We start from the raw sequence: 27,984 nt of genomic DNA, 5'->3' as shown, positions 1-27,984 counted from the left end.
TTCAGTCTTCCTCTCCAAAAAAAAAAAAACCCTAGAGAATAGTTACCTTAGCAATTTTCCCCATTTCACGGACATTTGCTTTCTCATCTTCAAACTCCGTAAAGGCAGCTTCAATCCTGGCAATGATTTCCTCATGATTAGTGCAGACACTTGGAAGTCCTTTAGGGAAGTAGAAACGTGGAATGTTTATCGACAAAGGGCTACTGCTGGTGGCTTTATTCACAGGCAGAGGAGTGCAAGGGCTAACCGTGGAGTTCAACGGGACTGGGGGGGAAGTTCCAGGTTTCTTCTCTTGTTTACTTTGAACCTGAAAATATAACGAATAACAAATACTTTTTAACGGCATGGCACATCAAGCAGGAGAACACAGTTTGTGCTCCCAGTGATTAGGAAATATTTAGAAACCACCAACAATTAAATTATAGCACAGGGATAAAATGCATGTCTGAAGTAGCCAATTAAAACATTTCTGCAGTATCCAACATTGCAAATTCAGGATAAGTCACATCTGCTTTTATATAATTTCTGTGCGTTTTATGTATGTAGCTGTGGATTACAACATACTATTGAACACACTGCGATTCAGCAATACCACAGAACACAGACAATGCTATTATATTTCTTCTCATGCTGGTCACGGTGTTGTCATTCTGCCCCATAAACAGCAAAGCATCAAAATCCGCTCTTTAGAATTTCACCACAGAACCAGAACACCCGCCCACCAAAACGTCTTGCCTGATGTACGAGCGAACTTACATTCATAACACCAACATTTTCCAACCCGCAGGAAGATGTTTTTTGCCAAAGTGTCGCTTCACAGATAAATTAAGAAAAGACTTGTAAGACTGTCTTCTCAATTTCAGGAAGCCTTTTATTCTGTGCCCAACTTGACCAGTCCAAGACCTGATTTTGGTCGAGGTACTACATAGTGACAACTCAATTTTGTTGTCAGGAATTTGGAGCAGCCAGAAGAGTTTGTCATTAGGCACCCACATGATGCAGAGTTAGTGCAAAATGCAGAAGGTCTGTTTCCGGCTCCAACTGAAAGAATCCTTCTGCAGGCAAAGCGCCCGAAGGTTTCACTGAATCAGCACGTACATCGTTTGCCGAAAAACAAGGAGAACACTGGGAACTGGACCTCGGCCTTTCATGTGGCTGTTTGAAGGTGGTCTTGTCTCCCACACACACCACCTCTTTTTTTTGTTAGCTCTACCATCCTATTGCTCCTCTCCTGTCTGTAATAAACACACAGCTGATACAGTGATCCCAACTAGATCACCTAATGGATCTCTGCAATCTTCCAGTTCTAGCTATACATCAATACTTTTCATAAAACATAGTGTTTGTGTTTAAGTACATAATAAGATCCTAAAATATGTAATTTTACAGACACGGGAGGAAATGTTTTTTACATTTTGAAAAGTAGTTACAGTATAAGCGGCAGAATTCAGATGCTGGAATGCCAAGGGATGACAAATGCCCTACTCCCCCATGAATACACACGTTCTTGGGAAAAGGCAACAGGCTTGCCTATTGCACAATGGTTCAAATGCAAGAGTTGTTATTAATATAACAACATATGTGATAAGAGGCTAATAGTCAAGTAAATACAGCTGCAACTTTCACTTTGTTTATTGTATTTCAAAACAAAATGGTTTTAGCATAAACTAGCCAAGCCTGAGTTCACTAAATACAGAAAAATGTATATGATGAACTGACTAAACTCTTTGCCTTATTGTTTTCCAGGAACTTGGATCTTTAATTTTAACATATGCCGAGTACCCCCACTTACCATGGGTTTGCTTTCAGGAAGGTGAAGTGAGAATTGTAAAAGTTTCCTTAAGCCCTGTTTTTACCTGCAGTTCAGATACTTTATAAACCATTCCACAGAGACCTGTGAAATGAGATGGAAGGATTTTCCTCCTCTTCACTGACCTTTCTTAAGCAGGGAAGACCTCCTCTTTTGCCCAAATGCTGTCCCATTTCAGGAGCACTTGCACACATCTGCCAGCCAAAGCATCCTTCTGTGCTGTAACTGCTCTGCACAGGACACATTAACCTGGAGCCTGGCTTGCTTTAAGTCCTCTCCTCTGTCTTGCAACAGAGGAAAAGCTGAAGATCATTTTCAGCCTTTGGGATTTCTGAATGTACCAACACCAGTATTCAGAGGCTGTATGGTCCTCAATATAGCTGTTAACCTTTGAAGAACAAGCTTGATTACCACCATCTGTTCTTCCTTCCTTCTTCCTTGACTTTTCCTACTCTCTCATGTACTGCCAATCTTTGTGTCTGATCCTGAGTGGTGCTGGAACTCAAAGTGGGCCAGGTCTGAGGCTCACAGCGTTCCTGGGGCTGCAGAGGGCTGTAGGACAGGGTAAGCATCAGCCCCGGTTACTCCATCCCACAGTAGGACAAAGCTGGTAGGTGACCTGAAACAGTGGCAGGTGTTAAGCTGGGGAGAAGTTGGCCACTCCCTTTGGGAGCAGCAGCTCACTGAGTTAACAGAAGACAACCTTTCTCCTGGCTTCCTTCAGCTCTTTACTCAGTAGAGTAACAGCAGCAAAATCTGGCCAGGCTGAACATGTGTGGGGAGGGAGGACATGGTCCCAGAGCAGCCGCTGCTGCGTGTTAGAGGCAGATGAAGATCCATCCCCTCCCATGGCTGGCTGCTTCAGAGAGGGAGCCTGAGCAAGAGGGTGAACAGAGCTCCCTGAAACAGGCCTTCCCTAGGAGCCTCCGTCTCACTGGGAAATAGTGGTTAATGGACCTTGGTGTGCAAGTCAAGCTGGTGATTTGGCTGGGAGGAGAACTCACACACACCCCACTTTTGTTTTTCCGCTCTGCCTCCCACCCTTGTGTGCCCTGCTCCAGCCAGCACCCAGCTCTGCTCAGCAGTTTCCACTTGCTGGATCCCAGCAGAGGGGAAATCCCTGCTGCCCTCCCGCAGCACCATATTCATACAAACAATGCGAAGCTGCAACAGACAATCAGATGCCAACTCCAGCCACTTGACTTCTATAATAGGACTTAACATCAGTTTGTCTTGAAGGCCCACTTGTCAGAAAACAGGTTGATTTGGTTGCTAATCTCTTCAATGCACACAAGCACTCCTAGCTGTCCGGACTGTGAGGAACTAGAAGAAATGACTCAAATTTCACAAAAAGGTCCACAAACCAGAAGGAATCAAATGAACATATTGTTCTCACAAAGGACACTGACTCTCCATGTTAACAATGTATCCCCTTCCCTTACAGTATAAGAGAATGATAAAATTGGACTCTTTCTTTTTTCTTGGAAGGCAAAGAGCCATCCCCAAAGCAGACCACTCCAACAGCACTGTGCCATTTTCCTCCTCTCCTGCAAACCACATAATCCTGATACAGCACGCGACTCAAGCTGCTCATCCTGTAACACAACTCATCTGCCACTCCACAGGTACCACCGAAGTCATCAACACTCAGTACCAGCTCACATAAGCCGCAAGTCAGGATCCCAAAATCTACCTTAATTTCCTGATCCACAGGCAGAAGGTTAAACATCCATAGCAGAAACACAGGGAATGCTGCTAAACTTGCAGGCAGGGAGCTGGTTCAGACATCGGTTTGCCACTGACCTTCTCAGTACAACAATCGCTAACTCCTGCTCAGTCCGAGGCAAACGAGGTGGAAGCTCATGGATGGCCCCTTTTCAGATGATTCTACTTCAGGAATAGAAATAAAACTTTTTAACTTGGTCTTCTTCCTTGTCATGTAAGAAGTGAGCTGTCTACCACAACGGAAAGAAAAAATAAGAAGCAACTGTTTCTTGAGGATCTCATTCCCTAGAATAATCTTGCAAGTTAATACTCTGGGATGGTTATAACCAGATGTCAACCACTATGGAGACAGCGGGGAGTTAATTACAACTATTTGTGAAAAAATAAAGAGATGAGGGGAAATCATATGGGAATTCCTTCGAAAAAACCCAGTTTCTTATTGCAAAAAGTTACTCTTAAATGCTGTTTGCTTAGTGAAACACATTTCTCCAACAGAATGTGCATTTTCAGAAATGACAACTAAGAAAGGAAACTACAAATACTATAACAAATCTTTTAGCTTTGTTACCAGTAGCTACCAGACTTTTTTTTTGTTTTGCTAAACAGGAAGGTGAGATTAAAGCCCATGTAAAAATATTGCCCTGTAGCGCAGTGTAATTTACCTTAGCTAAAAAAAAAAAAAAAAAAAAATCTGTCTATCCACTCTATTGCCTTTTGCCCATCATACAATTTATTTATGGACAGACTAAAATAGTGACATCTGCATTATAAATAAACCAGACAGAACTACAGCCTCACTGTAGCTACACAAACAAAACACAGAGACTGAACCTCTGCCATCCAGACCTGTCCCCTCAGGGACTTGCTGGTCCTAGCAGAAAATTCCACAGAGTGAAGCAGCATCACATCAAGTGCTCAAATATTTTCTACTCCTTCCTCCTGGCCCCAACCTCCAACAGGAGTCTAGATAATAAATTTACCAGTTTCTTGGTTGTTTTTTTTGTTTTGTTTTTTCCCCAAACAGGATTCTGTAATCCTCTTTTCTAGGGTACAGTGACTCAGCCCAGTTTCTCACTCCACAGTGCTGACTTAATGTCTACTTCCATTTTTTACAGTTCCTGTCTTATTGAAGCCTAATGGTAACTGGACACAAGCCATCCTCAAAGATCATCACTTCTCCAGCGCCAATTTCTATCTTTCGCCCAAGACTTTCTCTTCTTTTCCTGCCCTGAAGCCATTTCCCATCATTGTATCTTTCTGCTGCCTCTTTTTTACCCATCTCAAAGAAGAGTAAGAACAGCAAAGGTCCATCCACACATGGCTCCCAACAGCACGAAGACGAAAGGCTATGAGAAAAAGCATTTCTGGAGAAAAAACATCTGTAAACTCACTAGCAGAAACAAAGTCCAATCACAGTAAAACACCAGGAAAAACAAGTTCTATCTAAGCAACACAGAATCACAAAAGGATTTGGGTGGGCAGGGACACAGGACTAACTCTAAGGCTAGATCAAGTTCCTCATGGCCTTATCCAGATGAGTTTTGGGAACACTGACCTCAGATGCCTCCACTGGCAAATATGCCTACAGATGTCACACATGCCATTCCCACAACTGATATACTACAGCCCAGGCTGTAGATGATTTCCTGAAAACTCCATGGAGAAAAAACAAAAAACCAAGAAAACCCCTCCACACAGCATGCGTCCAAATTAACTCAGACAGAAGGACAACAGTGGGTGTAAACCCTACTCCTCACAGAACACCCACTGCAATTCTCACGTCACGATTCACAGGTGACACTTAGGGAGGGGGAAGGCTGGCGTGAAAGGCAGAAGCTCAGGTGTGAAACACCTTGGCAAACTGTGCAACTACTTCCATGAGAAAAGGTGCCATGTTCTCCACCTGAGCACGGCAACCCCGAGCGTCGGCTCAGGCTGGGAAGCCACTGGCTGAGCAACAGCCCTGCTGCAAAGGGTGCGTGGGAGACGGTGTGCACCAGGCTGAGCGTGAGCCTGCAGCGCTGGCTAATTACAAATGAGGCAAATTATATACTCTGTGTTAGGAGTAGGGCCAGGAGAATATGGGAAGTTATTATCTCCTCTGCCTGATACTGGCAAGGCTGCAGCTGGATCCCTGTGGCCAGTTTTGGGCCTTCACTTCAAAAGGGATGGGGAGAGATCGGACAGAGACCTACGGAATGCAAACCAGATAGTCATGGTCAGGAGCATGTGGCAGGAGAGACTGAGGGGCTGGGCCTGTTTAGCCAGGCAAAGGGATGGGCTAATCACAGCTACGGGGATGGTGGAGCCAAACTTTGTGGTGGTGCATGGTGTAAACTGCAGCTTGTGGGGGGGGGTTAGGCTGGACAGGAGGAGGATGAATTTAACTGAGGGTAGTACAGCCTGCAAGAGGTCACCAGAAGGGCGTGGGAGGAATCCTTATCCTTGGGGAGTTTTCAGGACTCAGAGAAAGACAGCTCTGATGTGACCTGGTGTCAGGAAAAGTCTTCCTACAAGTGCGATGTTGGATTAGAGACCTCCCTTCCTACCAGTGCTGCTATGGGAGGGTCTCTGATCCTTCCACAAGAAGTCCTGCAAAAGGTGAGCATGAGAACTGAAATTTAGAGCTCTTAAGAGATGAGTTTTACAAAAACTTCCTCCTCCCTTGCCTTTCTGGCCAACATCTACATGTTCCACAAACTACCTGTCTCTCATCTCTCTGCTCCCTGCCACTGTCTCATTACCTTTCCTCCTGCTAGCACTTTTTCTGTACTTATTCAAATTACCTCTCCTCTCAGGTCATCTCACTCTAACACACCCAAGCCACAAGGTATAGCCCCACGAGGCACAAAAATTAACTTCTCGCTGCTGCCAAGGGGGAGAACTCCCATTTCTGTCCTCCACTCCCAAATGTACACTGTCACTGTGTACCAAGTGTCAGCTCCAGAGCTTGCCACACTCCTCTGCAAACTGTTTTGATCCACTTGGAAAGGCAGAAAAAGGACTTTGCTTTGTTGCTGGAAAATATTCTACGGTGTTATGAGTTAAACCAGCTCACAGAAAGGCCCGTGGGTGAGACACGGTGAGGACACAGCAAGAGGGAAAAAGCACTGAAGAAACAGAAGTAAGCCCATCTCTTTTCAGCTGCAATTGCCCACTGCATTAGTTCACTTGCCTTGGATCTGCAGCCCCAGAGCAGTTACTCTTGACACATTTAGTGGTGAAGGTCGCTGCTCCTACTTCAGACCAGGCAGAAGGTTCGTGTACCAAAGGCTTGCCAATTTTTCCAGTTGGTCTACTAGGAGATCTCATCTCTCCCCGCAAACCATACCCTGATTACGTCCTTAGGTGATCAGATTAACTCTGGAGAGAGAACTTAGCTGTGCTGCATGGTTTTTGTTAGTCACTCATGGTCCCCGCCCAAGCCATTACAGCACATCATTACTTCATGCAATTCTCCTCTAGGGAGTGAAAAAACATGTTCCAGCGATTAACCTCATATATGTACTTTAACCCGTCACCAGAAATCACAAAAACAAGATGCGCTACAATATATTCTGGAGCGATTTGAATAGCTGTTTCTTAGGAAACAGCTGCACTGCTCATAATTTCAACTTTTTAACTTCCTCACTGGGTCACTGATTATTTAATTATAGACGAAGTTCAAGATGTGCTGATTTCAGCATATTGTGACCCCCTGTAAATCCGGGGTGGCTACATGCCCATTTGGTGTGCTAGTCTGAATTACTCCAATCTTTTGCCAGTTGTCCCAGAAACTGAGTACAGCAACTGGGATTTACCAAGAAATATAGGTGGGGTACAATTTCAATTTCTTTGGCTACATCTCCATGATCCTAAGGGTCTTTTGCAACCTAAACAATTCCATGATTCTATGATCTCCTTCAGGCACAGCCCAGAGATAGAAGCACAAAGCAGCATCTTGTGAGGGTAAAAATCACAAATACCAAAGCCAGGAAGGCTGGTCTGTGCACGAATTTGTACAGCAGAGAGTACAACCCATTAAATACAGCAGAATGTTGTGGTTGTTCCACACGCAGCAAGAAACACTCAGAGCAATCACATACACAAATATGGTTTTTCTTATAAAAATCACGGAAAATATTTAATACTCTTACCCAACTATCCCTATTAAATCACTGCCCTTGCTGTTAATTTTTTCCCTTGTTTACAAAGACATTTTAACTCTGCAATTTAAGCCTGGAAGGTTTATTTTTAAACCTGCTGGTATCTAGCTGCGAATAACTTTCTGCAAATAGACACGCCTTGAGGGGACACAGTTTGATTCTCTGATCCAATTAAAAAAAAAGTACAAAGCAACAGAAAAATAAAAAGAAACGCCAAGCATTCAAACCTGGGCCTGCTGGAATGACTTCAGCCTCCTCTTGAATCGAGATGGAAGAACAAAATCGCAGCCCTTTGCAAGGAAAGCTAGCTCCCCGCCTAAGTCTGGGTCCCTCCGCAGAGAACTCTCCTTGATCATCATCCTGGGGAGCTCCTAAGCAGATCTTGCCCTTTCCAGCAGGGGCACAGGGACTCTGCAGGAGACCACAGCAAGACCAGTACGTTGCTTTCTCGCTTTTGATTCTTACAGGCAAAAAATGGCAAATGGCTTCAGCATACTACGTCTTCTCTTTCTTCACGAGGACAACATCTAGAGATTTTTTATCTTACTCCTGAAGCCAGACCTCCCTTTTTTAACTGATATTCAAAGTATCTTTCAGTACCACCAGGATCTTCTGCCTTCTTGTAATACTTTAATTGAGAAACATGATCTACAACAGAATCTATTTCCCTGCTGGCTACATGACAGACAATCTGTCCTTGGCTTGTAATAGGCCAGGGGTAATACTGGAAAGGAAGCACCCACCACCACTACCAAGAGCGCTAAAATTAGATGCACTGCAGAAGTGGCTAAATATACCATCTTCCCCAATAGCTCTTACTTTATGTGCTTCAGCACTGAAACCTGAGGTACAAACTTGCACCAGTCAGACTCCGTTAAGTTAAAGCACACGCTCTCAGCCACGGCCCGTGCACATACGATGCCAGTGGTTTGAGGTCCCCGCTTGCGAGGTGATGAAGCAGATCAGCATTAGTTCTCATTCCAGACCAAAGGCTGTAATTTTCAAAACACATCAATTTTTCCTTCTTGCTTGGAAAAAGCAAGTCATCTAGTTTCTTTAACGCCAAGCGAGCACATAAGGATAATCTTGGATAAGAAGCTCGGGCATTCTAAAGTAGTTCTTAAGAAAACTGTTTCATAAAGACATCAAAGCACATAAGTCTCTTTATTCACTTTTCCAATAACTCTCACAAGGCAAAGCAATTGGCAGTGGACAATAGTTCAAGGTCCCACAGAGAAAGAGTAGACAAGTCGACTTCAAACTCTTACTCAGACTCTGTCTAGGCTTATTAAAAGCGTATTCTATCTCTCCTCTCATGACAACGGTGCTAAACAAAGGCCTAAATCCAGTTCTTATTCCACAAGATGAACCAACACCTGGTCTCATGGCCTGCTTGACTACCTGACTTCAGAAGTCCTGGCTATTTCACTAGTTTACTTTGAAAGCTAAGTAACATAAACAGCAACCAATTTCTAGCTAGAAGGGCTTGCTTTTATCAAGATACTGCATTAGAAATGAAAGGTCTCACTGAGCCTCACCGACAGAAAGCTTTTATTGGACCACGAGTGCCTCCAATATCCTTCTCTTCCTGCTTTCCTCTAGAATGCCCAAGGTTACTTCATATACAGCATCACTTAATATAACTAGGCTGCAGATAGTCACAGAAACAGCCTATACAAAAGGATGTTCTTATTATAAATTTGCTCTCACGCAGTTAAACAGGCTATTTACCAAAGGAAAGAGACACCCAGCCAACATTCGCAAAATAAATTTTTTTAATGTCTTCTTAAATCTGCACAAAACCACTCAAGATTATTTTCTTTCCTGTTGCTTCTCAATCATCAGGTCACGGTCCCACAACCTGGGCTGCGGAATCCAGTTCTTTCTGAAAGATGTAAACAAGAACGTGGCACAGTTTGGGACCCTTGAGGTCACTGCAACTATATCTAGACTGGGCAACCTGGGAGCTGACAAAGCTCTGAAGTCCAGGTGTATATTCACAGCTGCAAGTCCAAAGAATCACAAGAGTATTACAATGTCATCAGCCCTGCAAATGAATACAAAGCCTAACAGAATGGTAAAATGAGGACAGGAATGAGAAAAGGAGCTCTCCCAAAAAAGTCAGGCAGGAATGTTCTAATTGGAATTGCCACTAAGCAAAGGATGCACAGATTGATATGCAGAAGTTCTGGAATAAATTTTATTTTTCTGACTCTGACAATTTTTTCCTAAACAGTAAGGCAATGCCTGAAGAACCCACAAGGCTCCACTGTACTGGGAGTTCTGCACATCTCATATAGCAGCATGTCAGAAGGTGATTTATTTTCAATCATCTGTGGCAAGTGTAGTTATTTCATCTTCCACTGAACTTTCACTCTGCTTACAGGCTGCCAAGGAAATGTAGTCCTATGTACCTCCCACACCAGACCAGGTACACCAGGCTTTAAAAGACGTATGTATGGAAGGGGCATACTGATCTAGCAATCACTCACTGTTTCTTAGAAAAAAACCCACACATTTTTCGTTCATAAATCAACCAGCTACAAGAGATCCCAGAAGTTTGGGTTTTTTTGTGCTGATAACCTGGAAAAAGAAAAGTAACCTGGAAAAAGAAAAGTAACCCGAAGGTAAGGCTTGCTGTTTCTTTTTTTGCACTATAGTAGGTTTCTAGCACTGTACTTCCTATCCTCAAAACACACAAGGTAGGTAGATATAATAACATAAATATACAGTACTATGAGAAACTAACAACAGAATCTTGTATCAACAGTTTCAAAGTCAACTGGACAAAATCCACAGCAGAAAAACCTGGTATCAACAGCCCACAGATCAATTGAACAAAGTGCAATCAAATTAGAAATTCCTCTTTGGTGTAAGTGACCCAGTTCAAAGAGTGAAGGTGAGAGATGTCAAATCTAAGAGGTATCAGACTGCCTTTGCTAGCCATCAGAACACAGAAAGAATCTCACCTGTGCCTAAAGCTAGATGCTCAGTCCTAAAAGATTTGGGTGATTGAAGCGCCGCAGAACTTGGCAGTACTGCAAAGCCTGGCTGCAACAATTCAGGGCACTCTCTATAGCCAAGAAGGCACCAGCTTCAGCTGCTTTCAAACCAAATTGAATTGCTGCACCAGCAGTGTGACTTTTTCTTGGTTTAGAATCAATGAGGCTAAAAAACTCAACAGGTGTCACTAGGCTTGGTTTCACCTACCTTTAGATGTCTACTTCAAGATCAATCAACTTCACACAAGCAGAGACTGTATCTGCCCTGCTTACGGAAGGTGCCTGTGTGCCACGAGCATGGCCATGTTTGGTATCAGTTCTCTTTATTCTTTAATTTCAGCTCATTTAATGGTTTTTCCCTCTGCCCTCTTTGATACTGAGATATTTTAAGATTCACTTACTATATTTATTTCAATAAACTATTACTAAACAGAAAAGAACACCCCCGTTTTTACTATTTGGGTTTAGAAACAATACATAATTGATATTTGAAAAGAGTGCAGATTGTGTGTATAGCTTAAGCGACAGATATTATCAATATCTGATCAAAACAATTTGTAATATATGCAGATGAAAGCTGATTTCCCAGAAAGTTTTCCATTATATTTTGGATGCATTCTGAGAAAATGTGATCAATTCATGGCAAAGTTAAAGTTGCTGTGATATTACAGAAGCCACTTTTCAAAGTTAACTGCCCCACACCAGCTCCTTCATAAGCATATCATTAAATTTGAAAAATGAAGCAGCACGTGGAATTATCAAGTAGCATTTTGAAGGCGCAGAATTACAAAGTTACCAGGTCAACCAGCCTTAATTCCAGTTGGAGCCATCTTCAAGCCACCTGTTTATGCACCTAACACAGACACTTGACCTCAGTGTGAGCAATTCCATTTACTAATCTGGCAGAAAACAAACGTAACTAAAGCATTTATCTTGTATGCAAGCATGCTATAAAGAAAGATTCAGAACTAGGCAATAGGAAGTAGAGGCACAGGGGAGAGAGAAATGGGAAGCAGGACTGCTCGTTCTGGCTCACTACACCATGAGTAATCCTTTTGGGAAGAGATACCTAGCAGAGGAAGGACAAAAAAAGAGGCCTCTCTGTATCAAACCATGGTCTCTGCTCCCAAAATTATTCAGAAACTTTATCCAACAGCTCTTAAAATAAGACACATGAGCAGGACTTGGAGCAGAGCCCTGCACTACTCAGAAAGAAAATGAGTACATTTCTTAGAGACTTTTCTAGGGTACTGTCACTGGAGTATTCTGTAAGCATTAACTCAATTAAGTACTTTCATCTGATTACTTACTGCCCTATCTAGAGGCAAAAATATAGATAAATATTTGGGGATTTTGCTAGCCTCTGACAGACAACTGAGCTGTTTTCACAGAACCATTTATTTCAAAAACAACATATTTTAAAAAAAATCAGCTTAAGACAGGCACACAGAACAGGAAAATTTAAAACAAATAGCTGGGGGTTTAGAGATAAGCAACGGAAAACTGGATCTCAGAATGGGAAATGTTGGACAGTTTAAAAGTATGCAATGCTTCCTGGCCCGCCTGAAAGCAGCATGATGTGCTCATTATGTGCGCTGTAAAGTTGATGTACTTCTTGAGTATTCATTTCCTAGTTTCTAAATATTTTGGTTTTGCAAATGAAGAGGCAAGTAATTCTATTGTTCTCTGTGGAGAATCATAATTGGTTTTATGCTAAAGGGAAAGCCGGTTGCTGATACACATTAGCGCAATTTCAACATAGATAGGCCAACTGAGCCAGCAAACAGTCTGGTCTAAAGTGGTTCTCCCTTTCCTTTTTCATTGCTTGGGATTTGAGGGATATTAAAACTATCACAGCCTTCATAAATGAAGACTGCACAGTATTTTCATCGGTATTAGATCTTGGGGTTTTTGTGCTTGCGTGCAGCTATTTGATAACAGTTTTACAAGCCCTAAGAAAATACAACGAGAATAGCTATTATAAGACATGAGTTTAGAGCTTTCAGAGCTGCTTAATTCTACACTCTTCAAGGAAAAAAGTCTCTTTCCCTTGCTGGTGATATCAGACAAGGTTACGCTCATCATTTTCTGTAAGCAAAAATGCCCAGAAACCACCAGAAATACTTAGAAAGCTTAGTCTAAAAAGATCTCAGCACTGTCCTTTAGGGTCAGACACACCCCACCCGCACCACATACCCATATTTTCAGGAAAGTAGATGGTTTTAAAGACATGCACATCATGCTCAAGCTGGAAGGAGCTGTGAAAGTTCGCTTATACTCCGGGCACTTTTTAAGTGCCTACATGGAAGGCAGATTTCAGAAACTGAAGCCCTCTCTATAATCTCTGCTCACTCAGAAGTTTGGCATCAACTTGTCTTGAAAAACTGGCACTTGTTATCAAATCAAAAGCACTGTAGGCTGGACAGACAGCCTTGGCTTCCCTCTAAAGCAGGTTCCCATCAAGACCCTTTTTCCTGGAAAAACCTACTCCTCATTTGAGAGCTACAAGCAATGCAGACTGCACAAGTACTCCATGCACTGGGGACAGGGAAATGAAAATTACATCTTCGTAGGTTGCAATTCTTGTGCTGTGGGGGATCTCTCTCTCTTTACTGCCAACAAAGGCCATTGGAGTCTGCTCAGAGACGGGAAATGGAGAGGTGGAACATTCAGTTCTCACTGAACTGGTGAGCGGCAGACCAATACCCGCTCCCAGGAATAACAGTTTGCTGAAAAATTGTTTCTACTCTCTATTACACAGGACCCATTTAAACCACAAGCAAACAGCCTACGGGAGCACCAGCAGGGAAGGAAAAAGCTCAAAGGTGAAGCCACACATCAGAGCACATTTCGTTTGCTTACAAGCTTTAGTTTCCTTTTTTTTTGCTCGTATTTAAATAAATGCTACATTTCTGCCAGGTTAAGCATGTTATTCCACACTGCAGCATCCAAAATACAAGTCATTTGGCAGATGAAGTTCCCCCCCCCCCCTCATTTTCCCATGCTTGTTTTATTATCCCATCAAAAGTTTGGTTCTCTTACCTTAATCACTTCTGGGGCCTGCTGAATTGAAGCTGGAACAGAGTCTCTGGATGCAGCCCCAGCACAGCTTTTTTGCCCTGCAAGGAGGGACTGCGAAGGAGTTGTTAAAGTTTCCTGAAGAATCTGCATCACTTCCCTCTCCTTGGACAAGCTTCCCTTGCCTCTCTGGAATTCCACCAGTTCCTGGGCAAAGTCCTCAATGCTTTCCAGGATACGCAGTAGAAGGGCTTTGTCATCCTCTTCCATTTTATGCCCATTGGTTTCCATGATTTTTGACAATGGGGAAGTGGGGTCAGCAGGTTTATTTTTGGGTTCAAGAGCCACAGGTAGTTCCTGCCTACCCTGCCGGCCAAACACCTGCAAACAGGCAGGTTCACTCTCCTTTAGCAAGGGTTCCCTCAAAGTACTCTCCATTTTCTGTGAGAAGCACTCCAAGTCCAGCAGCAGTTTGTCTATCTCTTCCTTGTCCACCTGACTGCACATCTGTCCTGCTTTGGAGCCATCAGCTTGGGAACCACGCAAGACAGAATCTGAAACTGGTTTTAAAGGAGTAATTTTCTCAGAAGTGTGAGAGAGCTCAGTATCTCCCACTCTGGTACATTCTGCTCTAGCACCGGCAGTTAGATCTGAGCAACCAGCTAGCTGGTAGCTGCGCTCTAAACTCTCCCAGCTCCCTTTCTGCTCTGCTGTCTTTATTTTCCCTAATGTTCTTTCCCCGTCAGACTCCTCCTCAATGTAGAGAGGTTCAGTGGAAGGTGTGCAGTCAGAAGGGCTCACGGCTGGTAACTGAGGTAGAGCACAAGCATCTTTCACAGCTCTCACACTGTCCTCCTGGGGGACACTGTGAAGGGAGTTTGAGGTAAAGCTCACAGTACTTGGTTGGATGGACTGAGGGGTGTTTGTCACCTCACCCTGATCACCTGGTGCTCCGAGAGGAGCTGCGCTTGAGGATGGCAGCTGAATAATATCTTCATACCTCGGCGGCTGCTCATCTCCAAATACGGGGGGAAAGGGAGCTTGTGACAAGCCATGAAAACAGTTCACTAGGTCTGCCAAGTCACCAGCTTCCTTGTGTCCTGGTGGCTTGAGCTCAAAGGGAAGCTTTTTCAGGTACGAAGAAAATCTTGTCATCAGATTCATATATATCATTTCTGAATTAGCCAGGGGATCATTGCCATTCCCTCCACCAGCTCTGCCCGCAGACTTCTTTTTGATGCAATGTTTTATGATGTCTGTGCACTTTTTCAGGTCCTCTGAGCACTTGAGCAAGATGTCCAAACACACCTTAATATCTCCACCAGAAGAACCATCTAGCTTGTGTTTTTCCAAAATCTGGGTAATGAAGTTTTCTTCAGAGAAGGAATTAGAGGAGAAGGGAACCATGGGATTCATGCTGACTTCGGGAGCATCACTGCTCTCCTGCCATTTCTCCACAGGTAAGGGGCTCTGCAAAAAGCCACAGGGAGGGCAGTTCTCATCATTGTTGAAGTGCCCATAAATCAAGTCAAAATCAAATGATCGTCTGCTGAATGATTCTGACCGAACTTTCCTTCCCTTTCTGTAGGCCACATGACTGGAAGAGTTTCTGAGCTTTTCAAAGGAGAATTCCTTTATTTTACCACTGGCAAGGTTTATCGCCTCACCAGTAATGTCTTTTAAACTGCTGGAGGCTTGCACCGAAGAGCCCTTTTTGATTCTTGGATTATTTGGGAGGATTTGGTGATAGTCCTCATTTCCAGGAACAGAAATTTTCTGGTCCGGGTTGGCATCTTGGACACTGAGCTCTGCACAGACACCGTGGTGGGCAACTATGCACGTAACTCCTTGCTTAAACACTTGGCAAGTCCCTGTGCAGTAATGCACGGCGTGCTGGAAGTGCTGGTCTATCACCACACTGCTGTAGCAGTTCACAGAAGTGACCATCAGCCTGTAGGTTGCTGCCATAGCACAGATCACGCTTGGAAGTGAGGCTTCAAAATTCACCATGAACTTAACAGGAAAAAGTTCACCCGCCCCCACGCTTTTCACAACCACACCAGATTTAATAAAAACATTTGAACTACGTGAAAAACTACTGCCTTGGAAAGGCCTAGTGAAGTCTGGAGTGGTATCAGCAGTACAGTTACAACAATTAGTGCAACTTGCCTACAGTTTAACTTAAGGCAACATGATTCTTGTATTCCATGAAGAACCCTTTGCTGACCAGAGATGCAGCACTCTAGCTGCTCTGTTTCGAGTGGTCCAGGTATCTTTTCCAGCAGGCGTCATAAAATTTGGCCAGTTCCTAGGCAGAAGTGACAAGACAATGATTTTTGTTTGATCCTTCTTCTCTCTTTTCAGGTGTGTCAGTAAAAGGTATATAACCAAGTAGCACGTACAGACAAAAAATCCACAGTATGCTTGTGAGATTCCCCTCTCACACTGGTAAGGTAGGTCCCTGCAACAGAAAAAAGGGCAAGAGTTGTTATAATTTCCATATAATACGCAGCCTTGTCTGCCACCAAACATATGGCGCCAGATTGTAACAACCAACACACAGGCTTCTGCAGAATAAGAGTAGGCCGATATTTTTCCTTCCCTCAGATCTACCATATAAGAACACTGCTGAGCAGCTAGCCTATATTTATACACAGGCTGTGTGTTGCCATTTGAACAGCTCTATTTTAACCACTCATTAATTCTTTTTTAGACTTGCTTTTTTTTTTTCCCCCTCCCCAGACTGAACGAAACATCACCTTCAATTCTAATGGAGCAAACCATTTTGATCGTGTTGTGAATTTCTGGCTTTCATTTTCCAAGACTCTAAAGCACTTTCAGGATTTCCAAGCTCTCTGGATTATAAAAAGCTGCAAACAGCCTCCAGCAAAGTAGATGAATGCCTCTAAGAATGCACAGCCTTTAGTAAAGGCCACATTGGCTTCCATTAGCCTTTCACCAAGGTCTCTGGGACCATGGCAAAATATTTTAAGGAGGAATAACTGTTTTTCATTCTTTTACAACCATAAATAGCAGTGCATTTTATTTAGTAAGTCCCCTGGCATAGACATCAAGAGCAGAGAGTAACATTTGTATAAAGGTTAAGCCTGTGAAAACTAGGAATTCGGTATTTTATACTTAGCATAGCCATTTCCAGCTGCATTTCCTATCATCATCATCACAATTGCACCAGAAAAAAAAAAAGCACTATTTAACTTTGAACAGATAGAAAATCCCAGATTTAAGGGTCTTAAATTTTAGACATTGCTTCATCTATCTTTAATACTTCACCAATCAAATTAAAACACCTCAATTAAATTCTAAGTACCCTCTATTGCTGTACAAACAGAAACAACTTCATAAAACGTGATCATATCACGACTAAGTCACACTACAGCATGGGTTTATTTTGTTGTTTTTAAAGTTCAGTATCTTGCACTGTGAGATAAAAGGACTGCCCTCCACGCATCCCATCTAAGCTCACAAGCCTGTACAAACGTATCACGCAAAAGGGAAGTACCTTAGAGCTTGGTGCTGTTGTAATTAAGGACTGGGAACAGCACAAGACTGCTCAACATTCTCATTTTAAAGCCTTAATTTGAAATTGAGCAGCACTGATTTAAGAGTATTTGATGAGATCCGTAGTGTGCCACGATTGCTCATTGCAATCAGGTAGAATTGCACACCGTAAAGAAACCTTCCTGATCTGTTCTTTGGATTATATAAAGCATCGAAACGATCACACTCAAGATGAAGAACCTGTAACAGGCCACCACCTGCCTATCAAAGCCCGCAGGCCAAGCTGCATGTTGTGCCAGGGCCAGCTCCTCGGCACCGTCCCATGCCTGTCCCGCACTGCTCCCCTCCGCACCGCTGGCCCTGCCCCAAAGCCCCATCGGCGCAGGAGGGCCGGCCAGAGGGATGAGCAGAGGTATGAGGTGTGTCCCAGTGAGTCAGGCTGCCGGGGATAAAGGGCGTCAACAGAACCGTTTTTAAACCCCGGGGTGTTTATATCATCAGGCAGAAACCCAGGTAATAAGACTCCACACCCTCCAGTCACTGACTCTGAGGCTTCACTATCAGGTGTGGTAAATGCTGTGCTGAATCAGAGCCACAGGCAAAAAAAAAAAAAAAAAAAAAGGTATTATTGGCTCCCCAGCATCTTATAGGACTTAATGGTCTTTGTTCAGGCAGGAAAACCTGTGCTCTGTGCCTCCAGAAAGTCTAAGCATCCATGGACTCCCTGAGAGTGCCTTCTGTCTAACATATCCAGGGCAAGAAGTCTGTTGCTTTTCCTCTTCTGAGCATTCCCCAAAACAAAAGTTAGATAACATTCAGAGAAAGCAGAGGTCTTCAGGACAGCAGATTTGATGAAGAATTAGTATTACTTCTGAAAAATTATGGCACTTTCTTCCTCAGAGCTCCTTCCTCCCTCTGTCATATACAGCAAAGAGACTGGCCTTCTTTTTACCAACAAATAATCTGGGTTTATACCTAATCTGGGATGATATCTTCATTAAGTTATTCCTTAATTAGAGAAATAATGCATTAGACTGTCTCCTTTTCCTGTATGGCTCCAAGGGTAATTTCCTCCCTACACATGTACCCTTTCTATTGGCACTAAGGCAGTTTTTCCAATTCTTTAAGCCACCTTCAAAGTTTTTTGTGCCTGGGAGATTATTCCACAAGGGGCTCTTAAATGAAAAGGCCTCCTAGATTCTCAACCTAAACTGACCCTTTTTTAGTTCAACTTTGTATTTCTAGCTACGTGCAATAACAACGCTCTTCCCACCATCTCCATTTTATATTTCCCAAACAATTTTAGGTGCTTATGCCCTAAACCATTGCTCAGCCACATTACAAATAGTCAACCCCTCCTGCTTCAGTGTAAGGCAGGCCCTGCAGCCACATTTGCTGCATTCTCTAATGTCCTTCCAATTTACCTGTGTTTCTCTGGTACTATCACATATCAACATAATCCAGACACAAACTTTAAGGCCCACACAGGATTGTTACCTCCTGGCTCTGTTGTCAGCACCTTTTACTGCTGTGTGAGAGAAGGAAATAATCAAAGAATCAATATCAAAAACCTGATATCTTCTTTTCAGCCAGATTAACTAATGGCTTCTTAATGATTATTTACTACTTACCTTATTATCACTGTCTACAAAAACATGCTAAGGTTATTCAAGGTGCTGGAATACTTGACTGCGGTTATGCAAGACAAAAAAAAAAATATGTATAGGCATCACGAACGTGTACAGATGCAGAGCAGAAACTGTTTTTCTTGTTTCTTCGCTGGCTTGGCCAAGGCAGCACATGCTCAGCTTGCAGCTTTATTTTACAGTGATCTGTCAAACACGATCCAGGATGTTAACCTAGTCAAGACAAAACCTAGGTGAAGAGTATTCATGTTATCAGATCTGAGAACATGGTCTCAAGCTCTGCTTGAATGGGCTTTTATTGTGACTTTCGGTTGGTGATTAAACCTACTATTTATGAATAGCAACAACAGAAAGACTGAATGCATTAAAAAACATTCATACTTTGTTCTTTTCGGCCTGCCATCTCATTCCAGTTTCGGCTCTAGAACAGGCCCCAGTTCAGAGATACCGTAGAAAGACTCTGTAATTAGGACTGCTGCCACGAAACCAACTCCAACCCTGAGGATACAGGATTGGCTTCACAATATAAACTATGCATGAATAGGGCTTCTTGTGTGACTGCAGAATAATGCTTTATGCCTTTCCAATCTGCGAGATGACATGAATCACTTCCCAAAGGAAAAAATTATTGCAGATACTAATGATATAAAAGGTTACTCTATATGACATACAAGAAATTCTATTCATGCAAAGATCATGCTGGAGTTAAATAACTGAACAATGACAATTTGTTTGGATGGGAACTGTCAGCCAGCACTGACTTACTGGCAAACTGAAGTCTAGAAATCTACAGGACAGGCCTCTGCTCCCTCTGAAAGACTCAAATTAGGCAAAAATCTTCCTCAACTCTCTCCAGCATGAGCAGCAACATTAGCGATCAGAAATTAGACGCCACCATAACATGCAGCATGGAATCAACCAGCCCCCTCTGCACCCGCACACAGCATGGACGTCACTGTGCAACCGTGCTTGTTTCTAGTGGAAGACGTGGTAGGATAATCTCTGAAGTTTGGTATTCTTGTAAAAGACAGAATAACAGTTTTGCCATTTAGATGGTCATCCATATAGTTGCATCCTAGCTATGTAATCAGATGTCAGGTCTTATCTTCTTAGAGGAGTTTGTGGTGCCAAAAGCAGCGTGTAACTGCATCCCCTTATTTAGAAATGCTTGACTTTTATTAACAGTTTCCTGAACAAAGCAGATTCAGGAGCAAACTCTCTATTACAGGAGACAAAACCAGGCAAATATTATAACAAAGCAATGTTTCCTTGCAAAGCACAACTTTCAGCCAATCTTTGGTACTTTGTCAAATAATCAGAAAAAAAAAAAAAAAAGAGTATTAATCTTCCAGGTACTGGACCCTGAGATGTATCATTACTTAATATCTGGCTCAAGTCAGAACCTGGTAGACTTTAAGAGTCCAAAGCACACCACAAATGCACACTCTAAGGATGGAGATTGGAACAGATTAGGTGATTCACTCAGTAGAGCTGTTCTGCAGCTTGTAAATGAGCTAACAAGCGGCCCCACTCCACAAAATCCCAAGGGTGTCTGATCACACAGCCAGTTGCTGCTCCAATGGCCCAGGTGAGCATTGCCAGAATCAACAGGGTTCACGTCACCACCAGTAAAGCTATACAGCGTTCTATACAGTCACTGAAATTCTTTGAAAATCTAGTATTAAAAACATCACCAGATGCTCCAACCGTGATAGAATCACATCAGCAGTAGCTGTGGTAGGAAATTTTTGTAACAAATCCACTGCTGAATTTAGCAGAAGTGTTACAAAGACCCACTTACATAAATTATTTTGAACCCAAAGGAACCAATCTACAATTTGCCATCATTTGCACAATTTACTTTCCAAAATAATTTGAACAGGAGACTAAAAATAATAACTTTCCCTTCTCTACTGAAGAAAAGAAACCTGAGTTGCTCCTTTACCCTATATTTCTTATATATTTACAGCTTACAACATTTTGATGTCCTTAATGGTAGCATGTATAGTTAATCCAAAAGGACTTTTTCATACATAGGACTTAGATGGGAACTACAGCTGTGATAACTTTTCAATCCTCATGGGCAGCGGCAATTTCACAGACACAAATACATTTCAGCTGTCCTAAAAGAAACTATTTACAACTGCACCTGCAAAGTTTTAGGATTAGAGGTGCTTGTACCACCTACACTGGTAAGGCATCCCGAGTTTCGTTTTAAGAGGTTTTAATACCAACCTGTTTCATTAGACACTGCAGCGGATCATCATGGCTACAAATCCTGCCTGCCCTCATAACCCAGGTCAGAAGATCTGACCTAGTCAAACTGAGAACTCCTATTTGACCCAGAAAACATTTCTTCCCGTGCTCAAGCGCTTCGGTATTTAATTATACACCCTATAAAAAAGGAGGCATTATTTCCAGTTTGAGTACATTCAACATGAAGTTCCAGCAAACAGGTATAAGGCTTTCTTAACCCAACTTACAAAACCTTTCAGAAGATATATTTCCGCAACCACAAGCACTGACACACTATAATTAAACCACCTCTAAGCCTTTTCCAGGATTGCCAGAGAGAGTGTGGAAGAGAAATGTCTTCAAAGTCATTGCTATAGTCCTTTTATGAATTCTGTCTGGAATTTGTTATTGTTCTTAGAAAAGCATAAAAGAGAGGTGCGATTCATCTGATTTAAGCTATCTAGAAATGAAGTATTAGGTACTCTCAGTAGGCAATGCAGAGAGGCAGGCACCTGAAAGAAGATCACCCCATTGAGCTTAAAAAACAATCTAATTTTGAGATGACAAGTTACATCAGACAAATTACAGGAACAACTGTATCTGTCTCCAACAGTGGCTATATGATGAGGTTCTTCAGGACATGGTTTAGAGGTGGACTTGGCAGTTCTGGGTTAACAGTCAGACTCGATCTTAAAGGTCTTTTCCAACCAAAATAATTCTATGATTCTATATGCTAATGCTCAGGGAATAGTATTAGAGAAGACATATGCTATCTCCTAGGAATACTCTCCTGGCCTCCACTGTTTTCAACTCACGAGAACTGTGAAACTGGATGTGGTTTCTATGTAATTAGTAACCTTCAAAGGATTTCCCTCCCATGGGCTTGGGCATCCCCCAGATTCCACAGAAACTCTGCACATCCAGAGCAACTTTGGACAAGACATTTCACCATCTACCATCCCTTCCAATTCTGTCACTCAGCAGCTTCATTATGTCAAGATCTCGTACTGAAACAGAGCACAAACACTAGCCCTGTATGCATATTGTCCCCAGCATTCCCAAGCTGACAGAATTCCAGGTCATTCCTCTGCCTTCTCTTTCCCAGGGTTTAGTCCTCACTTATCAGGTTTTTCTTGTATGGAAGCCATTTTGCACCTTTGGTCACTTCCACTGCCCCTCATAAGCTTTCCTGGTTCAACTACACACTTTAAGATGCAAGAACCCAAACTGTGCACAGTATCCCAAACAGGTGAGAACCACATTCAGAAATGAATTTTTCAACTGCCTTTCAAAAACTAATATTATCACTGCGTAGTGCTTTCCCCTTCCGAGCCTCACTATTTTCAGATTATACATTCTCAAGTGGCTGCTCTCATAACCACCTGGGTTAATTCATACATTCTGTCCCTCTTGCTACTTGTCTTTCAAGAGGGAACAACGATACTCTTGTCCTTTGTAAAATGTGCAGGGACTACTAATAGAACACCCTATGTAAGAGGAAGGTATTGACTCTTAAAGATCAAAATTTTCTTACAGTCTCAGAAGAAACAGGAATGATCCAAAGGTCTTGAACAGCTTGTCTGTAAGGAATGACTGATAAGGACCAGGGATTTCAGACTGGAAGAGAGATGACTCTGGAAAAATATGATAATCTTCTACAAAATCACGAATGGCATAGAAAGGGTAGATAGGGCCTGACTGCTCACCTTCTCCTCCAACACAACAACTAGGTGCGACGAAGCAATGCTATAGGAAGTGGGTTAAACCAAACATACATGCAGCAAACCTGTGGAACTCCTCATCGAAGGATGCCATGCACCCAGAAAGGTTCCGGGGAATCAAGGGGTCATGTTTTAATACTTCCTCTGTCAAAACTTACCACCTTTTGCTTGGGCACCATTCAATGTCCTGTCATTCTTGCCATGTTCAGGTGATAAAAAAAGTTAACAGAGAGCAATTGCTTCACATTCCCATGGTTGCAGATCACCATCACAATCCCTCCTCCTTCCCGTCTTACTTCCAATCACGTATTTTCCAGGCTAAGCCCAAGTTTATTTAGTTACTCTTCTCACAAAAGCTGCTTCGATTATGCTGTTCTATGTTTTTCCCTAATCTTTGGAGAGGGGAGAATGTCAGCCCCTAACTTTCTGGAAGGTATGTTCTCCATTGCACAAACATGTCATAGATTTATACTATGATATTCTGGTTTGTTCCCTCTCCCTTTTCCCTTTCCTAAAGACCTGCCATTTCTATTTGCCTTTTTTTTTTTTTTTTGGACTGCTCCTGAGAGAGTTCCACAGAGCTTTATCTTCATTACTTAAAAGATCTCTTTCCTGAATGGCCCAGATTCTTAAAAGCTCACCACTGCACACACAGTTCGTTGTTTCTCCCTTCGTATGCCATTTTATATCTAGTAGTATCAAGTACCACTTGACTACAAACAAGTACTGTGAGAACCTTCTGCAACTCCAGTCACCTTTTGTTCCTGCTCCCCTAATTTTGTGATTCTCAGCATATACTGTCACTTCATTACTTAACCTCCCTTCCAGATCACTTCTAACTATGCTGAGCAACACAAGCCTGAACACAGATCCCCCTGGGATTCCTCTAGTGATTACTCTTCACTAGAAAAACTGACAGTTCTTCCTACACTTTAACCAGGTACTAATTACTGAAAAAGCTACACTCCTACTCCATGGCGGTTCATTTCCTTTAAGCATTCATAAAGAACTTTGTTAAACTCCTGAAAACCCAGAAACAGCAGAATACTCGCTTGTCTTTTGTGCCTTCTCATCAAATAGCTTCAGAGCATTTTACTTTACCAGCTGAAGCTGGACTTCGGCATTCTTACAGCGAACCATGAAGGTCACTGCAATGGCAGCACTTATCAAGGCAGGCTTCCGAGCAGCCATGACCTTGAGAATCGCCATCCATGACAGGACGATAAACACTGCTTTGCAGTCAGTATGGATTTGGAGAAGTCAATTTTTACATTAGGAAACCTGCTTCAGCAGATTTACCCTAAAAAAATCCCCCAACACTAACTTAAACACAGCCTCTTCACATCTACGGCAGCAACATAAAGCAAGCCCAACACTCAAAAAGACTGGGCCAGTATCAGTAACAATAGTCTACTCTGTTTTTTAAAAATAAGCCTGGCACTACACCCTGAACTATTGTTCCAAAATACTGACTAGCAGTTAGTGAATGCAGTATTATTCAGTGTAATTCCTTCAGATTAAGTCACAGGGTTATCTATTAATAATATTCCAGTGTTGCTATACCCTTCACAAACACCAGCATGTTGCACCCTTGACCACAAATATACAAGAAACTCTGTTGTGTTGTGGGCCTTGCAAAGCTTGTCATTATGGGTCTCAGCTGGGCAGGAGGAGAGTTAATGTCAAGAAAGATTTCACCCTTTTCAGCTTTTTCTGAAATACCTTGCTTCAACTTTCCCTTTGCACAGAGACTTGGAACTAAAACTGACCAGACAGGAATTTGTGTCCCATGAGACTGGTTTCCAGTTATACAGATGAGACAGCAAGAGAGTAAAAGCTCACACAATTTTTTCCACATAACACCAATCTGTTAAGTAAAAATAATTTGCCAAGTAATTATTGTTCCAGCCACAGGTCTGTATAGAACTACCATTTAATCTTAGCTCATTTAGCAGGCCCCCAATAAGCTTCAACATAAGGTAATGTGACAAGGCAAGAGTTAAAAAAATAAATTGTAGGACCGAGCTTTGTCATGCTGACTGAAAATGAGGTGACCAACCAGAAAACACAGGAGGTGAACGAGATTCAAAAGCACATAATTAGCAAGGCTCAGAAAGCCAGCTTAAGTGATGCCTCTTGACTGCTTATAACCCTACATGGAAAGAGATAATTTCATATTAGCAAGATACTTACTTTCCTTGGAATCAGTTAATTTAGTATTAATAGAATCCACTTACTTCACACAAATTAAAGTGATTTTATCAAAGTGTTAAGATAACAAAGGGAAAGTCCAAATTGGCATTCCCTCAGTCATGAACCTTTGGTGATACTGAGGTTACAATCTACAGATAACTTACAAGTTTCCAAGATGGTTGTAGGGAAAGTAAAATTTCTCCTGCAGCAGACTAGCTAGCTATCTGCAGGGCAAGTTTTGAATTTAATAAATTTTTTTTTCCATTTATTACCCATCTATTCGGAGCTCATACATTTCTCACTGCTGTCCTATACGACTTCTCCATGTCTTATCTGTATCACGCTACTCTTTATTCACTTATTTCCTCATGCATTCAAGATTTGTGGTAAAGTTCTCTTTGTCTAAGCTGACAGTCCATTTCTGCAGGGCAGTCTCAGCTCCCAGTCCATACCTGGAGCCCATACCTCCTCCTCCTGGAATACTATAGCTCTTCCGTAGGTGAAACGCCAAGCTGGGGAGAAATGCTCCGGTTCTGTGCTGTGTGCCCATCCTCTGAGGCATAATCACAGGAGTAAAAAGCAAGCAGTCATTTCCACCAGTCATCCTTTCCACAAGCCCGTTCCTGCCAGCCTCCAGCTCACACTCCAAAGAGGAGCAGCTGTTGAGACATAACAAATTACACCAAAAGGTGCAGCATGTCCTAGCATTCAACAAGTTTGGCACTGCTACAGCTTTTATGGCTCATGACTTTGATAAGCCCACACCAGAGGCACAGATCAGTGCGATCAAAGCAACACATAACTTAATGGAGCATAATTTTTCTATCCTCTTTCCTCTACCAAGGAAAATCAAAGATATTTAAATTCAACATCCCAATAAGACAGAAGAAGTAATTTCCCCTGTATGTTTACAAAACAAAAATGAACTTCCCTTCATTTATCCCTCTTTCCCTGTGTATTTAAACAGAAGCAGATTAAAAAGATAAGTAATACACACAAGAAACAGAAAACCAGATAAATGTAAAGATTCTCTTATTCTGATTTGAGTGAACAGCAGCATTTGCATTCATGAATCCAAATATTAATTAAAATAGTCTTTTTTAACAAGCTCACTCACTACAGGTGTGACCTCAAGTATTCCTTCCTGCACCATATTCATACACTGTTCTGCAATCACAATTATGAATTTCTCCATCAGTATAGTATTTGCATGCTACTTAAATATTAAATTATTTTCCAGTATTATCCTCATTTGCCCTGCAGGAATTGTAGCAAAGAGAACATCACTTTTTGCTGTTGCAGGCCTGATTTTCCAAAGTACGTGACGTTACAGAGTGTTTCATATGCTCAAGGCACAGCACCTGCTCAGTTGTAACTGCCCTTACAGTTGTAGATCAGAAATTCCGCAAATCAGATCCACGGACATAAGCAGCAGAGGAAATACAATAGTGGAGTCTGGCAGAAGAAGCTTGTCCCATAATACACATGGAACCAGTTCATTTAGACAGCACTTAACTATCTTAATTATGAACAAGAAAATTCCCTTCCTCTCACAGTTCCACTTTGCTGTCCAGTTTCTGCCAGAATTGGAGCACAAGATCCAAGCTCTAATTTAGTCTTCAGAAAAGTTCAGTTCTGCATAGCAGGAGAAAACCTAGTCTTACGAAGAAGAACAGCATGCAATCGTTTAAGTTAAAACAGTAATGGAAAACATTTACACAAAGAAAGCGAAGCAAGACTGCACAGCAACCCCTGTACTGGACCAAGATATACCAAGTTCAGAGTTACTGTTTAAAGTAATGTTTTCTGTGTAATTCAAAGAGGGAGAGGTGTCTGCAGGAAGGATGGAGACAGATCCTTTAAAAAAAAAAAAAAAAGGAAAAAACACAAATTCCACAGTGCAGCATCATATTTACACCTCCAGGGCTACCAGCAGGGAGTGTTAGACCACAGGGCTCCACTACAGAGATTTCTGAACCGCCTGAGCCATAATATTCATCACCTGCTCCACCAGCCGCAGCTGAAGGAGATAAAATAGATGCTTTACCAGTGAATCTCTGCACTATTTGGCAGTCACAGATGAGTCAACTTTCACTTGAGGAGCTTTGCCCATAGCTACTTTTAACACTGCTCCTCTGTGCAAATTATGAGTATAAAACAACATGACGCATGACAGTGGTTGCAAAGGTCTAGGTATTGGAAACTGGCTACATGCCAAGGGGGAACTTCAGCTTTTTTATTTTATATGAAGTCAAATGCAAATCAGTCTCATCTGATACACTGTTGCTGCTTCCAGATACATAGCTACTGAAAAAACAAAACAACACACAAAAACCACTGTCTCTTGCTTCAACTTCTCAGAACCATCAGACATGAAATACATAATTTTACAACATGGAGAGAAGTTTAATAGTACTGGCAATCTTCTCAAAGTTCTCAGGAAAATAGCTTCCCCCTACCCAACCCGTGAGAACAGAACTACCAAGCTTGTAAGATTCACAAGAAATAATCAAGAGAAGAGGTAGGTATTTTAAATAAATACCTTGAAAATTTATTTCCTGAAGCAGGCATCAGATCCCATGAGGTAAAGCTGTGAGAACACCACCAAAAAATCATACTCAGCCTTTCAGGCAGCACCTTAATAGCAAACAGCTTGGGGACTACCTGCCTTTTCTCCTGAATCCTTCCCTTCACACTGCTGGCCTGGAAAGATGGGGGCACAGAACAGCATGTCCTCCAAGGCTTCCTTCTTTAGTGTGAAGAACAGAGGTAATAAAATAAGTCCTGGGCTTAAAAATATTTACATTACTTGAGACCGGTACAGTCCAATGACCTTCAGAGAAAATTGCTCTGGTGTCCTTTCATAAATCATTCCAACAGTTACTCAATTTTACAGGTTTATGCCCAGGACCCTGGATTTTTCTGCCCATGAACCCAGGAGTCTTGTAGCCAAATCTGTTCCCTATCTCG

At 42.3% G+C, this 27,984-nt stretch overlaps 1 protein-coding gene across 3 annotated transcripts in view; it reads right to left on the bottom strand.

Moving 5' to 3' along the window:
• Positions 1-27,984, bottom strand: part of PPP2R3A (protein phosphatase 2 regulatory subunit B''alpha) — a 56,527-nt gene that overhangs the window by 27,558 nt on the left and 985 nt on the right. The window contains exons 2-4 of one of the 3 annotated variants that reach the window (XM_065640126.1): positions 16,103-16,161; positions 13,725-16,008; positions 47-307 (exon numbers count right to left, since the gene is read on the bottom strand). In XM_065640126.1, the coding sequence (XP_065496198.1) occupies positions 47-307; positions 13,725-15,710 (2,247 nt within the window). In that variant the 5' untranslated portion in view covers positions 15,711-16,008; positions 16,103-16,161. Of the gene's footprint in view, positions 1-46; positions 308-7,907; positions 8,328-13,724; positions 16,162-27,984 lie in introns of those variants that run through there. The other 2 variants (XM_065640125.1, XM_065640127.1) reach the window with 2 other exon arrangements.

This window comes from Caloenas nicobarica, chromosome 8, assembly GCF_036013445.1.
Source record: "Caloenas nicobarica isolate bCalNic1 chromosome 8, bCalNic1.hap1, whole genome shotgun sequence".
In the NCBI taxonomy this organism is placed as follows: domain Eukaryota; kingdom Metazoa; phylum Chordata; class Aves; order Columbiformes; family Columbidae; genus Caloenas; species Caloenas nicobarica.
Note: the sequence above shows the minus strand (reverse complement) of the source record. Positions and strands in the feature narration are given on the sequence as shown.